The sequence below is a fragment of the Musca vetustissima genome, unplaced genomic scaffold (genome assembly GCF_032173495.1).
Source record: "Musca vetustissima isolate MV318-11 ecotype Yass unplaced genomic scaffold, APGP_CSIRO_Mvet_v1 utg23908, whole genome shotgun sequence".
Classification (NCBI taxonomy): domain Eukaryota; kingdom Metazoa; phylum Arthropoda; class Insecta; order Diptera; family Muscidae; genus Musca; species Musca vetustissima.
This window is the reverse complement of record NW_026879590.1, coordinates 123,020-142,646: the sequence shown is the minus strand read 5'-3', so window position 1 is coordinate 142,646 and position 19,627 is coordinate 123,020. Positions and strand designations below refer to the sequence as shown.

The 19,627-nt window shown below is 33.3% G+C and overlaps 1 protein-coding gene across 2 annotated transcripts in view; it reads left to right on the top strand.

Moving 5' to 3' along the window:
• The first annotated feature begins 1,436 nt into the window (after nucleotides 1-1,436).
• Nucleotides 1,437-19,627, top strand: part of LOC133324548 (proline dehydrogenase 1, mitochondrial) — a 42,748-nt gene continuing 24,557 nt past the window's right edge. Inside the window, exons 1-2 of one of the 2 annotated variants that reach the window (XM_061533389.1) lie at nucleotides 1,437-2,030; nucleotides 17,477-17,598. In XM_061533389.1, the coding sequence (XP_061389373.1) occupies nucleotides 1,518-2,030; nucleotides 17,477-17,598 (635 nt within the window). In that variant the 5' untranslated portion in view covers nucleotides 1,437-1,517. Of the gene's footprint in view, nucleotides 2,031-17,476; nucleotides 17,599-17,876; nucleotides 17,999-19,627 lie in introns of those variants that run through there. The other variant, XM_061533390.1, reaches the window with a different exon arrangement.

Below are 19,627 nucleotides of genomic sequence, written 5' to 3'. Positions count from 1 at the left end.
AAAACATACTGTTAAAAAACAAATATTTTCAAAGATTGTGGATGTTTTTTAATGAATTATTAATAAAATGGAAGAAAAATATTTTTTTCAATAATTTTATCCAAATTCCTTGACATTATTGTTTATTAAATATTAAATTGATTTTGGTTTGCACAACGTAAAATTTTCTGTCAGAAAATGAAAACAAATAATTGACATTTTGTGCCGCTAACGCTAACTCTTTCGTTTGGTTTTCACGCCGGCGAAAAAGTATGACGCTGACTCGTGACTCTCTGGTTGCGTTTAGACTCTAATGTCAACAAAAGGGGGAGGTAGTTCCCTTATGCCATGTTCTGACGGGCATCCGAACAACGTAGTTCGCTCTCAGAATTACGTACATGAATTAACCCGTTCATACAACACTATTCATAATTCATATCATCAGAGTTTTTTATTTCAAACTTTTTGTTTCTTGTTTTACACCAAATATGTAACATATTTTAGTGAATTACATAGGGATCTAAATAGAAAAAATAATTCTCTTTCCCCTGACTATAGTATGAACCCATATCTATTTACTTTTCATTCATGTTTTCCATTTTTTCTGAAAATGTTGTTGTTTTTAATACATTTTTATATTTTCTCAATTCAAATGTCACATACTGTCACAAATAAAATTTTGGAGAATTTTTTGTTTGAGTTGCCCCACATTTGTTTCTTGTTTTGTACGCTAATTAGAACCAAGGGAAAAGAAATGCATATTGCATTATGTAGAAAACAAAATTTACATCCTGCTGCATATATAAAAACTATACAATTTTTTACTTTTCATTCATGATTTTCAATTTTACTGAAAAAATTTGAAAATTTCATAAATATTTTCAAACTGTCAAAATTAATTTATTTTCGATAAATACTCTCAATTGTTAGGGATGGGACAAATTTATTGGTTATTCAGAGAGTGATTCGAATTGAACAACGTACAAAAGTCGGTGTTCGCTCAGACAATTTTGTATGGGGAACTAAGTAATTCCTTCATAATTAAGGGTCGAACAACGAATGAGAGAGCGAACAACGCTCGTCTGGACATGGCATTATATCACTCTCAGAGTTGACATGGTGTGCGTGTGTGTGATAATTTCTATTCAATGTTGTTGTTGCTGTTTATGTTGAAGTTTTTTTCTCTCAATTTGTTATTAAACTTCAACTTTTGTTATCCGATTCTTTTTTCAGTGTAAACATTTTCTTGTGTGACAGCAGAGATAATTGTTCCATGTGCTTTGTCGTTTCATTCACAAGAAAGAAATAAAATTATCACAGAAAGAAAAAGTGCAAAATAAAAAGCAAAAACAAAAAGTCAACGTTCCTTATAAAACGCCACGAAGAAACTGCAAAACGAAATCACAAACGACGAAGAAAAATAAAAAATTACAACAAAAAAAGTGCTGTAGAAATTGTATCCTCTGGGAAACACCGCAAATAGAACACAAGAACAACCAATCCATATTTCATTGAATCCAAGTTAGTGCGCGTGTGTAATGGCGTTTTTGCGTTCCATCTGTGCTCAACGTACCAATTTAGTTTATAGCTTTAGCGTTAGTGGTTCCAGCAGTCTTGGCGCTGGTAAACGTCAATTTGGCTCGAGCAAAGCAGCGGCGGCAGCAGCAGTATCGAATAATTGGTCGAATGATGAATTGAAATATTCGAGTTCCGGTTTGAGTCAACGTCAACGTGTTTTCCCCCAAACATTGTTTGCCTCGATTTATGGCCATCAGCAACGTGGTCTCCACACAAATGCCACCAAATCGCAAACGGTAGCTGCCACCCAGACAATTGGTGATGAGCAGAAATCATCGGTCTATTCCAAATCTCAGTTGCGTCGTACTCCTCCCACACCAAATGTACCCGAGAATCCACAACGGGATCCGTTGGATGTTAGTTTCAACGATCCAGTTGCGGCATTCAAGAGCAAAACAACATGGGAGTTAGTACGAGCCTATTTGGTCTATATGATCTGTTCCAGTGAGAAATTGGTCGAACATAATATGAAGGTAAGTAGTAAGTAAATAAAGTTCAAGCGGTTTGATGATTCTTTGATGATCTTCCTTTCAGTTTAGAGTTTTTTATGTTTTTTAATTTAATGTTGTCGGTCACTTTTTAATTCGATATTTTTTTTAAATAAACCCTTTATGGCAGCATTTGTAGGTGTTTGAAATTGTAGGGTTGATAGAGCCTCTTTAATCACATTTTTATAGTATCAATTGCATATACAGATCATACCAAGGTACATTAAGCAGGTCGTGTAAGAAGCAAATATCGGCAATTTTGGTTGAAAATCCCCCATACTGTCAAATTTTTTATTTACCTTTCTATACGACTAAGTCAAAATTGAAAGCAATTGGACAGCTCTATTAAAATCGGACATTATTATTGGGACCTTGGATCGTACGAAATATTTCAATAGGAGCTTTTTGAAGTGCCGAATGGGAAATCGGTTTTATTTTGGTGAAAACGATGCAATACCAAAATACGAAAACTATTTGCAATGGCTTTATCGAGTCCATGTAATGATGCCTATGGGAAACCATCTTCCAAAAAACTAACCTATCTTAAATAATATACCCCAAATACCCCAATTCTACATCCACATCCTAAACCAATTTCCACCTTCATCATATGAATCATTTAAACAAAATCCCAAACCTGATGTTTTTGTTTGGAATGAATGAATTTCAAATAGCAATTAAGCTAAACAAAATTTCCACTAGATAATGACAGAATACACGATATGTTTATTGCAGTTATTTTTGTGCGGTAAACTGTTTATTTTTTTACCAACAACAACAGCAACAATTAACCTTACGTTGCAGCACCCAGTTTCCCTGCGCCGTTCAACCCTAGAACGGCAACAAATGACAATTGAAAAAAAATGTTTAAATAGCCCTCATTACGACCAGACAATAGACACTTGTAATGCGGTGGTGCGACTACTTGTATGTAGGTATGTACATGCGGTTCTTCACCTACATACAATGTAAGCTGGGCTTAATAGCTTTCGATAAGGTTGCCAGGTTGCGGCAGACATTAGTTCTAATGTGGTAACTCTTTACAAAAGGTGCAATAAATAGGTAATCCATTTAAAGCAGCTACCCGATTAACTGTCAAAGTGCATAGTTTCTAGAGCGGCTATGTTGAATGAGAAAGATTACTAGATACAATTTGGCAGATGGTCGGATAAAAAACATATATCTTTGTTTTGATACACCACCTTATTATTAAGGTGGTGTATCACCTTATCACCAAGGGATTAAGTCTTCTTGGGAGACCAGCTGAATATCAGCTGATTCCCAAGGTTGCCATCAAAATCCATTATTGTGAATTGACTTCCGTTATGAAAACGTAAACAACGTCCATATTTCTGACAATAGACTAATGGTGTTTTTACACGATATGTATTTTACATATGTGCTGTCACTTATTTCATCCATATGTTATTCCTTATGTGTGTCAAAATTAGCAGCGTACACAAAACATTTATTTTTGTGTTCAAATCGGCATATGTATTTTACATATGACATAACCTATAAACAAAAAAACACTTATTTTTTCTTATATCAACATAATTTTTTTTTATTAAACACCTACAAACGAAATAATAGTTTGTAATTGTTGCCTTTTCATCCTTTTCTTTGACTTCCAATTGAAATATTTTCTTCCAACAATGTGTTTCATTTAAACAGCTGATTTCCTTATGTTTCACATACGAAAATAGAGCGCGTCCTATTCGGAAAAAATACATATGTAATTGCATATCGTTTTGACACATTGAAATTTCCGTATGTTTCACATGACGAGTTCGATTTCCATATGTAAAAAAGTGACAGCACATATGTAAAATACATATCGTGTAAAAACACCATAAGTATTTACTTGTGACAGATCATTTGTTCCATAAGCCGAGCTTAAAAAACATTTCCTATTGTATGAGCTCTTCTAATTTGAAAGACCATGTTCGGAAATATTGTCTTCCACTTGATATTTTCATTGAATTCGTGGCTTTCCCCTTCTACGTGAACCACTAGTTGGCTCAATTTTATATTCCTATTGAGCTGGGGCACCATCATCCATTCGTACAACATGATCTAGCCAACGTAGTCGCTACAGCTTGATACGTCTGACTATGTTGATGTCCGAGAATAGGTGATACAACTCATGGTTCATTCTACGGCGATATTTACCGTCAACGCAAATCGACCCATAGATTTTTCGGACAATTTTTCTCTCAAACACTTCAAGAGCTGCCTCATCTTGCTTGCGAAAGTATCCATACTACTGAGTTTAGTTAGTTTTATTTATGAGGGTACCAAGGTATATAAAATCAGCTTGGTCTTCTCGCCATTTACAATACTATGACAGATTCTTTCTCAATTTGTTGAAAGGAGGTTGTTACCACTCGCAATGTTCGACCCATTATGTCGATGTCAGCGACATAATGGGTCTGTCCACATTTGGATAGATCACAAGAGATTAGAAGGGCTCCGAGAGGTATTTTTTTGACTTTAAATGCTGACCTTGTGCCAGTTAAATTTATCCTGCATAGCCGTATTTATGTGGTATCGATGCGGCGATATGCGGCTTTATGATCGACGAATAGTTGGAACGTGTCGATGTGCTTTTCGTGGCTCTTTTCCAGGATTTGGATTTTTTCCATATTATTCTCCTCTAAAATATTCTAATATTTTATAAGTATATTGTCGTTCAAAAAACTTGTTGATTCATTTTTTAATTGGGCTATTAGGAATTTTAAACTAGCATAGCTTCGGTCGACCTAGCACTGGTCAGACATCGAGAATTTTCATCTGTGTTTAATAAAACAATATTCACTGTATAGAAGTTCTTTAAAGAATTTCAAGAAAATACCCCGGGATCCTAAGATTCTAGAAGTTGGATTTAAAAATCCTTTCGACATGGCAACCCTTTGAAAAAACCTCAAAATAAATAATCTTGAACAATGTTGTCGTTACAAAAACACAAATTATTAAATAAAATATGTTAGATAACGAAACATGTGAAAGCAACGAACGAGAAGAGCTAAGCTAAAATGAATAGCTTAAATCAGACTCTTAAAGAAAAAAAGTAGAACAACCTATTCAATATCACGCTTTGCCCTTTATCGTCATTATCATCACATTTGTCGTTTTCATATCATTATTGTTAATTATTGACAGACATTACAGTTGATGAGACTAATACGTACAGTCGAATCCGGATAATTACAATGCGAGAAATGCACCGCTTCGATAGCAGGATGAATGTGCTTCCAAATTGATTACCCATTGCGTGAGAAAGAATATCAAGAAAACAAAATACAACTTCGAAAAAAAAATATTCTCTATTTCCTTTTTTACAAGAATCGAAAAATCGATTTATATAATTTGGACAGCATACACAAATTGGTACTGTACACATTTGCCCTCTTCTCTATAATACTAAAGCAACTCTGTAGGCAGTGGCTTCTTCTGTCAAATATAAAATAATTGAAAGCAAAGCAAGTGATGTTTTTATTTGACTTTTTTTTCAAACACATAACTAAACATACGAAAAATGAATGAAAGTTTATGATTTGTTTCAAAATCTAGCCTGGAACACCATGAAATGTTTGTTTCATCCATTTCATAAAGTAATCCATTTCCAGACGAACGCGGCAAAGAATAATTTTCATTTTAATTGAACTTAAATATTTTTCAATTTAGTTTGAATTTATATCCATGTTGATCGGTCACTACCTCAACATCGAATCAAATTATTGTTAGATATTTATTTGCACTGTCTTATTTCAATTACTAATTGTATGGCAACTCTATGTATTATTGTGTATATTGCAATATGGCTTATTCTTGTGCCTCATTTTTTTTATTAACTCCTCTCCGTCCTGGCTCAATTCTCTGTTTTTGTAATCTCTTTTCTTTTTTCTAAAGCCTATTAATAAGTATGTCCAGGGAGACCAGCTGGATATCAGCAGTTTCTCAAGTTTTCTGTCAATATCCATTATTGTGAATTGACTTCCATTATGAAAACGTAAACAAAGTCCAAATTTTTGACATTATACTTGAAAAAGAGCAGCTGACTTTCAGTAGATGGATGACCTTATTAATTGATCTTGTTTTAGCCTTTCTCGAACTTTCCAAGCGTCCTGTTTGATTCATGCTCTTGTATTTTATATTAAAAGAATCAGTTCAACGTGCTTCCCCCCACTTTGTAATATCTATAAAAGTTTTATCCTTATAAACGTATTGCAATTATATGGAATCGATTGTGCTAGACGAATAAAAAACCGGTAAAAGTTAATAAATCAGTCGCTACGCCAGCAGTGCATCGGAACATTGCTAAAATAAAATAATGAGAACTCGTTTTTCATTTCAACGATCTCACGTGACACAAAGCAGCTATAAAGGAAACCAGTTGCTAGTCGTGCATTTTTGTCATTGTTGTTGCGGTTGTCTTCGTCGTTGTTGTTACGAAGAAGTGAAGAATAGGAGAATTCATTCGAGACAAATGCTTTAGAAGACAGTGGTTTCTTGAGATAAATTTGATTGCATGTGATCGGTTCATTATTTGACATCACGATGACAATACATTGTAAAGAAAAACTTCAACATGAACAATAACCCAATAATAGGTTATTTTGAAATTCAAAGAAAATAAATTAGGTTTGTGACGATGAAAATATGTCGTAAATAATGAAAAACAATATCAATCAAATAATTTTGCATAACCATATCGCACAATGTACCATAAACCGTACCAAATAGTCACAGAAGGAAGTTTTCCCGGGGTTTCGATTCTCAAAAGCAAAAATTTGTCTTGATAAGGTAGCCACCAAGGCTATGTGCCACAGAGGCGATTTCAATATTGCGATCCGACCAGCTACTTCTCTAATTGAGGATCAGAGACGTTAGCATATATTCCAACTTCAAAGTGTTCCAAAAAAAATTATAGTATTCTTTATTAACACTAGATTGCCGATGGCGGTCATTTGACCGTTTTTCAATTTCAAGTACAAAAACAAATGTGTATATTATGACACAGCTTTTTAAAATTTGGTGACTTTTTGTACCTCATAGAACCATAGAACTACGTTTATTAATCATAGTAGCTGCTTTCCCCCTCTTTCATTTCCCGTATTCATATGTGCTATACCTATATTGCCTAAAATCGGTCATTTTGACCTCTTGTGAAATATTAAATAATCAAACTACTTTTATTATTGTATAAAGTAAATTTCTTATATGACCAGTGTGTGTGTGTGTGTGTCTAGACACACAAACGAACACACAAATCGGGGAAAAACAATTTATATTTCCAGCCGATTTCACTCATAGAGTAAACACTTACTCTTTTTCGAACATTTTGTCCGCGCTCTTATTTTTCGAAAAAGGAAACTCGAGAGCCCTGCCACCGAAAACAAATAACAACGTTTTGTATGATTGTAAATAATGTAAAGAATATTAAAAAATAAGTTTAAAAAAAATCTTTCAGAATGAGGTCATTTGGCCGATTTTAGGCAATATAGGTATATACAAAATTGCAGTCTTTCTAGTGTTAATGAACCGAAAACTGTCTCTGTTTGCATAATATGTCCCTTCAGTTGAAGGTCCTAATATAGAATATAGAAACTTTATGACAAATTAAAGACCGTCAGGACAGGAAATATTTAATAGATGCCCCTAGTTTTCCATTTGATTGCAAAACATCGATCATTAAGCTCGACTCCAAAAAGAAAAAAACTGACTGAAAAATAATTCAAATGGTCCATTACCCTTACAGGAAAAACTCAAATAAAAAAATAGGTTTCGAAGCTATGCTCCCAAAATCTGTGTGTGTGCCAGGATAATAAATATTAAAGTCCATGGATATTGGTTCGCTCATATGAAGTAAACAGATGGACACACTTATATGTAGGAACAAAATTAAGATTAAGTTAAGTTAGATTAAATTAAGTAGTTCTAAAAGGAAATATTAGGTTGAATAAAAGAACAAATTATTTTTATATGAACTGTAGGACTTTATTTAACATGCTTCGGAATGTCCGATTCTCCAAATATGCACCGTTTTGTTGCCATTCTAAAAGTAACGTCATAATGCCTCTCTCATAGAAGTCCTGCTCTCTTTTTGCCAAATACTCTAGTAGTCGATTTTCATAATTCTCCCTAGATACCAATTTTTTATCATTAACTCTACGGTCAATACCGGGTACATTTGTACCTTTTTTCGAATAAAAATGCTGTAAAATTTTTAATAATGGAGATATTTGGATCAAATTTTGAGAAATCATTCTTGAGATATTTTCACACATAATCGAAGGAAAAAATTATAAATATTTTCCATATATATAATTTTTAAAATTTTTTAAAGTTATTACCTACATAGATCAATAACCGTGGTACATTTGTACCCATCCAAAGATAGCTCTGTAACTCATTAAAAAATTAGACTATCGTGAGGTTTTTTGTTTTAAATTAGTCTATGTTTCTGACTTCCACGAGGTAGTTTCTGACTTCCACGAGTCGCCCTGATGGCCCCATGTTGTCTAGGGCCACAAAAATTTGCAGAGGGGTTGAGGGACACCTAAATAAGATCCCAATAAAAAAATAACTAAAAAAGCTTAACCCATTCGAAGCCTATAATGAATTTACTATGATTGTTTTAGATAGATTATCATTTAAGCATGGATTTAAATATATATTATTTTAATGTATATATAATTTTGAGTTCCTACATCTAGACCAGATCCGCATAGACTAATTTAAAACAAAAAACCTCACGATAGTCCAATTTTTTAATGAGTTACAGAGCTTTCTTTGGATGGGTACAAATGTACCACGGTTATTGATCTACGCATACTTTTTTGGTTATTGACCGTAGGGTTAAAGAATTTTTGCAATGCAAGTCCGGACTGTATGGGGGATGCATTAAAACTTCCCAAACAAGCTCCCGAAGTTTCTAGCGAGTCACTGTAGATGTGTGCGGCCTAGCGTTGTCCGGGTGGAACCCGACACCTCTCCTATTGGCCAATTCTGGACGTTTCTGGTCAATTGCTATCTTCAAACGGTCCAGTTGTCGACAGTAGAGATTAGAATTTAGCGTTTGGCCATATGGAAGCAACTCATAATAAAAAATCTACTTCCAGTCCAACCAAATTCATAGCCGTTAGTCCTGGTTTGGCCACCGCTCTTTGACCACGATCGTTTTCGCACAGGGTTATCGTATGTGATCCATTTCTCATCTCCACCCGTTTAAGAAAAGAGTCTAGTCTATCTCATTCCGTTTGGCCAAGGCTTCGCAGATGGAAATTCAATCCATCCTATTTTTTTCTTTTAATTGGTGTGGCACCCAAACATCGATCTTCTTTTTGAATCTAGCTTTGTGTAAATGGTTTAAAACAGTTTATGGTCGATTTTTAGCTCTTGGGGGATGTTACGACTGCCGTTCAACTTCGATGTCGGTCAACTTCGATAATTTCTCCAATTTTATCGACATTTTCGACGACCGGCCTAATGGATTTCATTTTTCCCAACCTAATATATACACTAGCATATGCCCTCCTTCGTTTGCGAATGTACAATCAACATATACGCTAATATTGACTAATATTAAAATTTGAGTACCATTTAGTACCTTTGTTTTCTTATTGTACGTATTTCCAAAACAACCTCCATATCTCAACACTACACGTCAATTTTGAACGCAACAAAATCTAGCTCTATACTAAATTTGGTACCTTTTATTACCTTTTGTACTCTTGTAATACTTTCTTCCAAAATTAATTCCATTTTTCATAATTTGAGCTTTATTCGTTCACCCAATTACAATTATTTGCAAATTTAGTACCGTTTAGTGCACCTTAATATAAATTACCACAAGACCCAACTCAACAATCCAATGGAAACCATATTTCCCAATTTCAGTATTTCAGCCCAATCGGATCACCTAAACCCAATTATATCAAATTTAGTACCATTTAGTACACATAAGTACAATATTCTATTACTACATACATCAGACATTTCCAAATTTTAGGATTCCTATCGGTTTACCCTAAATCCATATTGCATAAAATTTAGTACAATTTAGTACTTTTCGTATACACAAGTAAAAGTACCAAAACTACATACCTAATCCATATAATGTAAATGTAAAATTTCATGATTCCAGCACCATCCGTTCCTCCAAATTCAAATTATATAAATTTAGTACTGTTTATTAATTTTCGTACACACGAGTACACACTTCCAAAACCACCAAATGAGCCTACAAAATTTTTAGCCCTATCTGTGCACATGCTACGAAATTGTACCAAATTAAGTACATTTTAGTACTTCATCAAATACCGTTCGAGTACCGTTTAATCCATTTCATAATACCACACATTCACTCTTTTTTTCGTTCTCATAACATTACACATGCACTCGGGTGACTGACTGGTTGAATAAGGAAGGCCAACAACAAGGTCTCACGTTTTTCCAAGAAAAATGTCGGAACAAAAAATTTTTGGCCAACGTTTTTTTGTTCCCCTTATAGAACAAAAAAAAAAAAAACACCGATACGAAGCAAAGGTATGCGAATAATACATACACTCGCATATAGTACGTATGTATATACAAAGTGATTATGAATGTATGCGAATTAGCCGGGTCTCGTTTCGTTTCAAGACAGTTGACCAAACGACCGGCAAATGTTGTTCTACGTCTTATAATAGCCATTTGAGATGCTCTGTACTTGTATGAAGTGGGGAATATTGTATGTGAGTGCTGTTGTTGCTGCTGCTTACTTGCGTTGCTACTGCATGCATGAATAAGTAAAAAAAAAACTAAGAAAACAACAACAGCAATGCAACAACATTAAACCTCGCATCCCCCACCCCATGAACTAACTAACACACACAAATGTTTGTGACAAGCCCCCAGAAATGAACCAACTGACGAGCCAAACACGCAATCACTAATACCCTGAGCGAACTATTGCTCTTGCTCTCTGAGAGCATGTTTTGGGCTTACGTTATATTACTCTTTTTTGCCCCATTCATACGATTTGACTCCCTTTTTTCTGTTTGGGTTAAAAAAGGGAGAAAAGCATGTGAGGGGGAAATTCTCATATTGCCAGTGTTATATTTAATATGGAAAGAGATCTAAACGCCAAAAGTTTGAAACTTTAAATTTATAACAAGTTCGCAGTGTATATTTGTATGACACATGTGTGGGTGTGTGACTGTTTTATTTTATCTTGTTGGGGGTACTGTGTGTGACGTTAAAATGGATGGATATATACGTCTCGTGGATTGATTGCTGGCGTTCTATTTTTTAATGGCTGAAGTGCGTTCGGTTGGGGGATATGAATGTCAAAAAATCGATAAATTGAATCTATATAATGCATTTAGCACAATGATACACACCGAATAGACGAGGGTAGTTAAGGGAGTGATCAAAAAATACACCAAAGGTTTACAATGGAAATAAAATCATAGTATAAAAAATGTACATTTCAAATTAGAAAGCACTATTTTCAGAAAGAAATCTGCTGGATAAGAATTTTTTTTAAATATGTGATTTGAAAAGTATTGTAGATTTTCAATGCTGTTGCTACTCATATCCCTTACTTATGCTAACTAAAGTAGGTCATTCGGAATGTTGGACGAATTTGTCAGTTGTCATTGATTTCTGTGCAAAATTGCTACAAATTTTGGCCAAATACGCTGTTGAGCGTTGGAATTGTAAGGCATTAAACAAAAACGTTCGTAAAAAAATCATATTCAGCCATGCTGAATAGCAATTTTCCTATGGAAACTATTTTTTATCCTGACGGAATCGCAATTTTCCTATAGAAAATAGTATTCAGCCTGGCTGAATCACAATTTTCCTATAGAAAATAGTATTTAGCCTGGCTGAATCACAATTTTCTTATAGAAAATAGTATTCAGCCTGGCTGAATCACAATTTTCTTATAGAAAATAGTATTCAGCCTGGCTGAATCACAATTTTCTTATAGAAAATAGTATTCAGCCTGGCTGAATCACAATTTTCTTATAGAAAATAGTATTCAGCCTGGCTGAATCACAATTTTCCTATAGAAAATAGTATTCAGCCTTTTTGAATCACAATTTTCCTATAGAAAATAGTATTCAGCCTGGCTCAATCACAATTTTCCTATAGAAAATAGTATTCAGCCAGGCTGAATCGTAATTTTCCAAAGGAAAAAATAGTATTCAGACTGAATTTCAATTTTCCTATAGAAAATAGTATTCATTTGGACTGAATTGCAATTGTCCTATAGAAAATAGTATTCAACCAGGTTGAATTGCAATTTTCCCATAGAAAATTGTATTCAGCCAGGCTGAATTTGAATTTTCCCATAGAAAATAGTATTCAGCCAGGCTGAATTTGAATTTTCCCATAGAAAATAGTATTCAGCCTGGCTAAATAGCAATTTTCCTATAGAAAATAGTAATCAACCAGGCTAAATAGCAATTTTCCTATAGAAAATACTATTCAGCCAGGCTAAATAGCAATTTTTCCTATGGAAAATACTATTCAGACGGGCTAAATAGCAATTTTTCCTATGGAAAATACTATTCAGCCAGGCTAAAAAGCAATTTTCCAATGAAAAATTGTGTTCTGCCAAGCTATATCGGAATTTCCTACTGTTCGGCCATTTTCCGCCACGAAAGAAGATTCGAAGTTTAAATAGTAACTGACAGTGACAGTAATTGCAGAAATAATGTTCAAATGGTCCTAACTGTGCTAAAGGCTTGGAAATTATGGGATTTGCGTATTCTTATTCCTATTAATTCTGGAAGGTCAAGTATAAAAGAGAGCGAACGGAAAGTTGATTTTGGCTGCAGTAAATCGTAGAAGAACATAATTTCTTTCTCGCCTTTACATAGACTGTCATTCCATTTAGAGTTACGAGATGCCTTCGACCTACTTTCGATTCTCTAGTAGGAAATCCACCACGAATGTGGGATGGGGTAGTGCAGTGGATAGTGTACCTCGGCATAAAAATATGAGTGGCAGGAAATAGCGCCACCCAGAGTAAAATTGCAACACTAAATAAGCAAACCCCAACCACTGCACAAAAATCGAGAATACATTGCTTCTAGTCGACGATAGATTTTTGTTGAATATTGCGAGAATGAAAAATCGCATCTTGTGATAATTGGAGTCCGGTTCAAAATATTATGAGCGAAAAGGCCCAAAAGGAATCGAGTTAGAAGCAAGAAATGTTGAACGTACTCTATTTGCAATTAAAAATATTCCAACTGAATTTCGTAATGTTTCAATGGGAAGTTCAAAATAATTCGATTGGTAACAGTCATATCAAAACCCCATATAACACACGTTGTGGTTTTGGATATTTTGAAAACTTCCTTCTAATAATAATTCAAGTTATATGGGAATATCCTCCGTATGCTGAGAGGACTCCGGTAGACGACTATATAACTTTATTCCCCCTTTGAAAAATCTAAAAAAAAATTATTGAATAATTTTTGGAAACAAAAATACATTGTATGTGTTCTATAATTGCTGACTACAGAAATACTCATCAGACATGATATATTTATATATGTATCTATATGTATACATATATATTTGCACACCTCTGATTTTGTATATATGTATATGGACTACTATTTTTAAAATTCAAACAAATTCGAATTTATTTAATTTTGTTTGTTATTTTCATTATCGTCATTACTGGCATGTAATGTCTCTTTTTTTGTACGAGAACACAAATTCGTATGTACGAATGTGTGTTTGAGAAACATTTGTTCTGTTTGTTTGGCAAATTTGCAAATGACCAGAATTGTTGTTGTTGCTGTTGCTGGCTGCTTCAATTTTAATGACTTTTGATCAGGTGAACAGTGTGACTATACGGTTTGTTAGGGGTGGAGGACTTGGGTGAGGTGTAAATGGGGGGTTGTATTATTTTTAGTATGTCGCTCGTGACATTAAGCAATTGCAGCCGGCACATTTATTTCACCACATTTTTTACTTTCGTTTTTTTTATTCCTTCTACTTAGCCTGTGTCAGCTGTCGCTGAGTCAAATGTCTAGAGGAAAAACTATTTTTTCTCTTACAAATTCTTTTTTCCTATAATTTCTGAAAGATGTTTCATTTATATGCCAAAAAAAAATTGTCTTGCAATTGCAGAAAAAGGGGACAGACCCCTATTACCAATTTCTTTTTACATAAGGACACGTTATGTGTGAAGACAAAAACACACCTCTGTCATTTTGTCACACGCCCCCTTTTTTAAATGCAGTGGCTTTTCTAAAAATGTAGGTGGTGGTGTCAGACACTGTGACGTCTAAACTAAATCAATAAATATGCAATTGCACATCTAATCGTTTGTGGAATCAAAAACAAAATGAAGTTATTTTCTTTGGCTCCAAGTTTTTTTCGCACTCTGCATTGGAAATAGTCGACAAATTTTGGCATCAGCATACCATTTATAAGAAATGTGATTGTCTAAGACTACCGACAAAAATATTCAGGTTGAGTGGCTTTATGGCAGAATATTGCCATTGTAATTTGTTATGATAGTGACATCAATAAGGTTATCAATATTCTATAGAAATCTTAACTTATCTTCTCATAAATTAAGGAGTGCAGTCAATGGCGAGGGATAGGCATGTGGAATATATTACGACACCACTTATTGAAACTTCGGACTGAAGTAATCGAAATTGGAATGAACGGAATCCATATTTTACTCTTTTATCCCTTTTAGACATAGCTTTACCAATTGTGGAAAACAAACTATGTAGATTGAAATAGAACTAATTTATATTTATTAACTCACTCCACCCATTGGGGATGAAGGCCTTGATGAGTATATGAAGCCTCTAGAAGGAAAAATTCACCATAGGTCATAGTTCGGAGATATGGCGTTCTGATTTTTTGTTGGCGTCCCAATTATACATGAAGATATAGCTTTTGTATCTTGACCGATTTCTAGATATTACATTTTCTCAGTAAAATCGAACGAGGAATTTTTTTGTAGAACATTTCGTGCTTCGAACTCGATTTCTTGTGAGTCCTTTTCGCCCAAGATATATTGAACCGGTCCCCAATTAGGATAATATTCATTTTTTCCTTTCCGCAATATTCCACAAATATTATGCTCATAAGATTTTAGATAGGTTCCTCACAGACAGGAAATCGATTTTTTAACATTTTAATGATCTATTCTCAATTTACCCATGTCATGTTACTAAAACCCTATATGTATGTATTACAATAAACACAGTATGAATTCTTTATTATTTTTTACTAAGACATATGAAGTTATGCCCAAAAAGCAAAAAATTCGGGGAAAAAAGAACCGGTTTTTTTAAATTTTGACCCGGATATTCGGATAATAAAACCGGTTTAAAACTCTGTACCCATATCATTAGAAAACTAATAAATAAACGACCTAAATTTATTGAACCATACTATTATGTTGGTTCATAAATGAAAAAAATCGGTTCTTTCTTCATCGAAATTAGTTTTTTTCGGCGTATTTGGCACAACTACATATGTTTTAATAAATAATTCGGTCGATTTCGACAGAATTCATATTAAATTTATTAAAATGCATACATATAGGGTCTTAGAAAAGTGGTTCTTTTTTCATGAAGTTAGTTTTTTTTGTCGTAAAAAATCGTACGAATCCGAGAGCTCTTCATAATAAAGAATGTATGCCATATAGGCAAAAACTATTTTCTAGGAAGATAGAACCGGTTTTCTAAATTTTGGAACCGGATATTTAGGGTAATAAAACCAGTTTAAAACTCTATATACATATCATTGGAAGGATAATAAACAAACGCGCTACATTTATTGAACCAGACTATTATCGGTTTTATTATCTGAATATCCGATTCAAAATTTTAGAAAACTCGGCCCTTTCTTCTTTTCTTTCTTTAGGTATTTTTTACGTATTTATAGAATATAATGTATAATATATAGATTTATATTTATACTGAATTTATTGAAATACATATAGAATTTTAGTATCCGGTTCAAAAATTTAGAAAACCGGTTCTTTTTTCGAAATTTGTTTTTTTTGCGTAAAAAACTCCTACGAATCCGACAATTCATCATAATAAAGAATTTAAACTAAATACAAAAAAAAGAAGATTTTGTAAGAGGAAGCCGGGTTTTTCTAACTTTTGAACTGGATATTTAGATAATAAAAACCATTGTCTGGTCTATAAATTTAGCACGTTTGTTTACTAGCTTTTAAATGATAAGTATTGAGATCGGTTTTATTATCTGAATATCCGGTTCGAAAAATTTAGAAACCCGGTTTCATTTTCCTTGAAATTTATTTTTTTTACTTATTTGGCATAACTATATATTTTTTGAGAAAATAATTCGGACGAATCCGACAGTTCAACTGAATTTATTGAAATACGGGTAAAATTGAGAATAGACCATTAAAACGTTAAAATATCGATTTCTCATCTTTGAGGATCCCACCTAAAATCTTATGAGCATAATTTTTGTAGAATATTGCGAGAATGAAAAATCGCATCTTGTGATAATTAGAGTCCGGTTTAATAAATTAAGGACGAAAAGGGCCCACAAGGAATCGAGTTCGAAGACAAAATTTTCAAAAAAAAAATCCTCATTTGATTTTACTGAAAGTAATTCTTAAAAAATTCATACAATTGATACAAATGAAGATAGGAAGCTATATCTTCAAGTATAACAGGGTCACCAGAAAAAAAATGATCACGCCATATCTCCGAACTTTGACCTATGGAGAATTTTTCTTTCTGGGGTTTTAGGACTTTCAATTACAATAAGATTTTTCGTAGACCATCCTACATATCATTTGGGCGGACGTCGGTCACGATTAAATTCATTAAATCACTTCTTCATACCAAGTTTTTTGTTCATCGATGCTTTTTTTCATTTAGATCCTTTTTCGGTTTAACGATATAATTAATCAATAGAATCTATAATGTCTCCTTGAAAAGCAATTTCTAGTTCCTCCTCTTCCTCGTTGAAACCATCTATAAAAGCTGCATATAAAGGGTTTATATAATGTAGACAACACACTCACTTAATTATATATTTATTGATTTCTTTATTCCGAACATTTTTAAGTGTCACTTTGTAAGCATTATTCTAAAAATATTGTATTATTATTATATTGGTATTTTCTTTTCATTTTCGTTATGTTTAAAATGAATAAAATCATTTAATTTTTCAATTTTTGTTTAACGAACGCTTGAATTCAGCCATTGTTGATAATTTGAATTTTAACTTCCAGAAACAAAAAAACTATTTCAAAATTGTAATATTTTTTCCGAATACTTCCCCCCAAAAAACTTCTCTTTTCTTCTTCTTTTCCTTCTCATCCTGCTACACTTGTAAACAAAACGAAAATGCTAACACAAAAAAAAACAATCGAATTGAAATGAATTTTGAAATTGAAAATTGTATAGCTTATGAAAGTGGCAAATACAATACTGGGAGAAAAATTGTTTACAGCTCTGATGAAGGCAACATTCTATGGACACTTTGTTGCTGGCGAAGATCAAATCAAAATCATACCAACACTAGAAAGGTAATTGTCTATTATATAAATTTATTAACGCTTTTGTTTTTTCTTCTTCTTTTTTCCTTTTTTATTTTCATTTTATTTGAATTTGCTGTGTATGCTCCCTTTTGAAATAAATATGGGACTGATTTACCAATCAATACTTTTGCTTTTATCAAATTTGAATTTTAATTTGCCTCTCCAATACCCGCTTATGCTTCGACACACACACACACGCGTAAAAATATCAACATTCTCAACATATTCACTCCTTTTTTTGGTGGCACCAACGTTTTAATTGCCAGTTGATGAAACTTGCCAAAACTGTCCTGGGTGGCACTCTCTTCGATCTTCTAATGAAATCCTCATTCTATGGTCATTTTGTTGCCGGCGAGGATCGTCATAAAATTGTGCCAACACTTGAGAGGTTTTTTCCCACTTTTATTTTCTCTTTTTAAATTTTTGTTTACATTGCCATATTTTATTTCCCATTTCTCATGTTATACATATTTATTTGTGTTTTCTTCGTCATTATCCATTGCATGGTTTATAATCTTTCAAAATTAAATTTAAGGTGGCAATTTGGAAGAGTATAATGGATTTAAAAATGGGTTTAAAAGAAAATCGGAAGTCGATCTTTTTTATAACTTTCCACTTGATCGTTATAGAAAGTTCTACTGTAATTCTTTTACTTGGTGAGGATAATTCTGGCCAAGTAATAATATTTAAATCTATTTGCTCATTTAGTCATTCTTCCAAATTGCAGTTCCTTTTTTATGTTCACTCTTTCAAATCCAATTAAAAAAAAAATACAAATTTCAAACAATAAATCCAATCAGAAAAAAACTTTCCTACACACGTGAAAAAATTGGCAAAACAAAATTTGACACGAATTTTTGTTCTCGATTGTTTTTCTCTCCTATTTTTTTCACAATATTCTAAATTTATTTATTTTTTAGAGACCACAAATTCAAATTGATTTTAATCAAAAATTTAAACGATTCATCAACGAAACCTTTTCTACTTTCTTCCTCCTCTGTGTGCGTCAATTAATCAGTCTTTTGTCTGGCTTTCGTTGTCAAGGACGTGCATAATTTCCGAATTGTGTCGGACGCTCTCACTCTCTCTCTGTCAATCTGTTCATCTAATATGTGTATATTTATTTGTATATGTTGTCGTTTCTTTGGTTTATTATTTATTATTATGTCACGGTGACAGATGTTATAACATCGCTGGTGTACCCATCATCAACAGCATCACCATCATCATCATCATGAGAAATCATATTTTTTATGTGGCAATGAATTGTAGTAGCATCACCCTGCTATGTTCACCCCATGCCCATTCAGCAGCTCTTAAGTGTATGTGGCACCCTGGCGTTTCAATTGTTATCCAATTGTTTAATAAAGATTTCGAAAAAATTCACACACACACACACTTCCACATGTTCATGCTTACACTCATACATACGAATAAGAGTACTTATGTTACAAAAATAAGATGTAGCGAATTATGGTGGAAATTTTGAATTTTCGGGAATTAATAGTTTTAAGGAAGGTTATAGGTGAATAAGAACACATACACACATAACAATATTTATTATAATTTCTACTTATCTAGGTGGTCATTAGTGCATGTTGCCAAACAATTATATGCCAAAAATTTATGTTTCGAATTTTGATACCCTTCACCAAACTGTGCAATAGGAAACGTTATTGTTATTTTTTAGAATATGCATAGAATCACTTTTTGAATAGACAATTTTCCATAGTAGATATGTTGTTCCAGGTCATATGATATTCGGTTAAAATGCCGCATAGCACCGCTGATCGGTCAAGAGAGTGTAAATATCGCCAAATATTATTCAGGCTCGGAATATGGATCCGTAGAAACATAGATTTCGATGGAAGTTGTGTAGGGGATCATATGGTCGACCCGTCCGACTGTACTGCTTCGCTCACTAGTTTCATATCCTATCGTGTTGATGTTTGTAGTTTATTCCTTTGATCAGTTGTGATTACTGCTTTACTACTTCTGATTCTTTGGACATCAAGAA